This window comes from Cyprinodon variegatus, unplaced genomic scaffold, assembly GCF_000732505.1.
Source record: "Cyprinodon variegatus isolate N-32 unplaced genomic scaffold, C_variegatus-1.0 Scaffold2696, whole genome shotgun sequence".
NCBI lineage: Eukaryota > Metazoa > Chordata > Actinopteri > Cyprinodontiformes > Cyprinodontidae > Cyprinodon > Cyprinodon variegatus.
In genome coordinates, this window is record NW_015153149.1 from 12,309 (window position 1) to 15,668 (window position 3,360).

General features: G+C 39.8%; 2 gene segments (V, D, J or C); one reads left to right on the forward strand and one right to left on the reverse strand.

Moving 5' to 3' along the window:
• Positions 1 to 84: 84 nt before the first annotated feature.
• On the forward strand, positions 85 to 576 carry LOC107081023. The segment is given in 2 exon segments: positions 85 to 136; positions 269 to 576. Coding segments are annotated over 2 exon segments (360 nt in total).
• Positions 577 to 3,145: 2,569 nt separating this feature from the next.
• LOC107081024 overlaps positions 3,146 to 3,360 on the reverse strand; it is a gene marked incomplete at its 5' end in the record, with an annotated part of 1,485 nt that continues 1,270 nt past the window's right edge. Inside the window, 1 exon segment of the C gene segment in view lies at positions 3,146 to 3,352. Coding sequence covers positions 3,146 to 3,352 — 207 coding nt within the window.

Sequence of the window (3,360 nt, forward strand, 5' to 3'; positions counted from 1 at the left end):
CCTCTCTGCTCCCAGCTGTTAAGAGGTCAGTGTTGATCAGAGGCTGTCCAGGCCTTTCAGAGCCACTGAACCACCAGCAGCACAATGATGATGTTTCTGACTCTACTGCTGACCATCCTGGAGCTCCTGGTTCAGGGTAACACTCTGCTTAAAAGCTATTGCTTTAGTGTTCTGGTATTATGTACATTAAAACTTACAGATTAAATGTTTTAATATTTACTATTTATGTTAAATGCATTTTATTGAAAGGTGTGTTTCCTGTTCAAAGGTTCTTCAGGAGACATCGTCCTGACTCAGACTCCTAGAGCTCAGTCTGCTGTTCAGGGACAGACCGTCTCCATCAGATGTAAATCTGACAGAAGTATAGGTGATGACATCAACTGGTACCTGCAGAAACCTGGAGGAGCTCCAAAACTCCTGTTTTATGATACCACATATCGTCAGTCTGGAGTCCCAGAAAGGTTTCGAGCAACAGCACAACAGACTGACTTCACACTGATAATCAGTGGAGTTCAGGCTGAGGATGGAGGAGTTTACTATTGTCAGCAGCATAACAGCTTCCCACTCACACAGTGATACAAGGTCGTACAAAAACCTCCCATCAGAAGAGGAACTGATCTGAGTCAACAGACAAACTATCATTCCTTGTTAACAGCTGTAGATGCTGAAGTTATTCTAGGTTTAGGGTTAACAATATAAAAGTAAGTAATTAATCTGACTATAGATAACAAATTCCTGATCTGTGGCTTCATTAAAAAAGGTTCAAATTTGAAATTTAAACTCTAATATTCCAAAAGCAGCCTACTCATACCTAACTGTTTTAGCTTAAATACATTGTAAAACTCTAGTCAGAAAATAGAAAACAAAGATCTGCTTCAGGACCTTCTGATAATATGAGACAAGATGTTCATTTATTGTTCAAATTAAATATAAATGTGGAGCTCCGTAAAAGTTTAAAAAACAATCCACTGGACTTGGTTTTCAAGGTTTGAAGACGTTTCGCTTCCCCTCCAGGAAGCTTTCTCAATTCAAATGTCTGGATCCGCAGTGAGTTTGAGGCTTTATAAAGACCTTGTATTGCTTGGAAACAAGCAAATGGAAACGACGAGCAGGTTGTTTGGTTCCATCGTTAGCCTGTAATACCTGAAACCTATCTATGATTGTTAAGGGTCGGTCGTTAAAGGAGGTATTGTTCACCTGGCTGAAGAGAGGAGGTACTTTGTTCCTCTGTGATGTGGTGAGGGGTGTGGTGATATCTGGAAGGGATCATCTCTATAACTGAATTGTAAGTTTTTGGAAGTTGGAATCTGAGTCCATCACCTCTGTTTAAAGTTGTTATTTCTTTCTTAACATAAATTGCTTCCTTTACGCCCCTCTCAAACCACCTATTTTCTTTATCCAGTATGTGAACATTCTGGTCCTCAAAAGAATGTCCTTTGTCCACAAGGTGCAGCTGTACTGCGGAGTCTTGTCCAGAGGAGGCCGCTCTTCTGTGTTGGTCCATGCGTCTGTGGAGAGGTTGTTTGGTTTCTCCAATATAAAGATCAGAGCATTCCTCGCTGCACTGAACAGCATATACCACTCCGCTCATATTCGTCTGGGGGTTTTATCTTTAGGATGCACTAGCCACACCCCCCACCCCATCACAGAGGAACAAAGTGCCTCCTCTCTCCAGTGAACGATCCCTCCTTTAACGACCAACCTTCAGAATCATAGACAGCTTTCAGATATTACAGGCTAACAATGGAACCAAACGACCTGCTCGTTGGTTTCAGTTTGCATGTTTCCAAGCAACACAAGGCCTGGTCTATACAAAGACTCAAACTCACTGCGGATCCAGACATTTGAATTGAGAAAGCTTCCTGGAGGGGAAGCGAAACGTCTTCAAATCTTGGAAACCAAGTCCAGTGGATTGTTTTTTAAACTTTTACAGAATGACTATGGCCTGGATGACTGAGAATCTTCATCAGCATAAATGTGGAGCCAATATTTCCTCAAGGCTATTCAGTAGAAATCGTACTAAAATAGTTTGATGCTGTTTTATTGTTTAATGTATTCAAATCTGAAATAGTTTTTCAGGTAAACCAAAGAGTAACAAATGATATATCCGGGAAAATAATTCACTGGAAAAAAACTGATAGTAGAAACACACTAAAACTGGATAAAGGTAAATCAATAACATAAATGGACTGGATGTTTTCAATGAATTATTCATGATTTCATTAAAAGTAAGTTTGTTTATTTTTGAGAAACAATGAATAAACAAATACCACTGTTTAAATATACCCTAAACATTTTATATATATATTTTTGAGTTTTTACAGCACTAGTGGCTTGTTTTCTGACAGTAGGCTGACAGGAAAGGAGTTATGAGAGACATGCATTAAAGGACCACAGGCCAGATTCGAACCTGGGTCAGCCGCATCTAGCATTCAGTTCTCTATACGTGGCTCATGCGCATTAACCACTGCTCCACCAGCACACCCTAACCAATCTATAAATTAATGGTCTTTATATGTACATAACATTTCCCATAAGTCTCCTTCTCATGTGGTTCTGAATATGGAACCGAAGGCTTCCTAGACCAGGGCAATGAAATGGACCAGTCTTAGAAACCTGATATACCAGTCTGACCAGATGATCCTGCATCTTTTTTCAGGTAATAAGAGACTGGAAATTCTTTTGTCATTTGTATAAATTTAAATGGAAAAAAGTTATAATTTCCCTTTTTTTGTTTCTCAAAAGAAATTGCGCCTCTGAGGAAGAAACAGAGATGCTGAAGCTCTGTATAAGTACAGACCATTTCCTATCTGAATCCTACTTTTGTGATTCTGCATGGTCAGAAACCTTCCTGTTAAAAAGAACCAATCTTCATAAAAATGTGATACATCAGCCTGACCAGATGTTTCTGTACCTCTTTATTCATTGGGAATCTTTTCATCATAACAATATGGAGTAAACATATACATTTATACTTTATCATATCTGAAATAAATCAAACAAAAGCTTCAAGTAATTATAGATATTTTATTGTTTTTAAAGAGTTTGAGATTTTAAGCCAGTAAAATAGATTCTGAAGATGAACAGACAGATCCAACAAACAGTTTTTAAAATGAAATTAAGATTTGAAAACTTATGAATCAGCTCAGGACTGGGAACACTGGTCTCTCTTTAGTGTCTCTGTTACTGGACACTGGGAGCCGTGGTTGGCCTCACAGGTCACAGAGCCCACCTTCCTCCACTGGTCTGCAGGGAGCCTCAGGGTGCTGCTCCAGCTGTAGAGGCCGTCCTTCTGCAGCACTCCTCTGCTCTTGTTCTCCTCCCAGCTGCTGCTGCTGCTGCTGCCGTCCACCTTCCAGG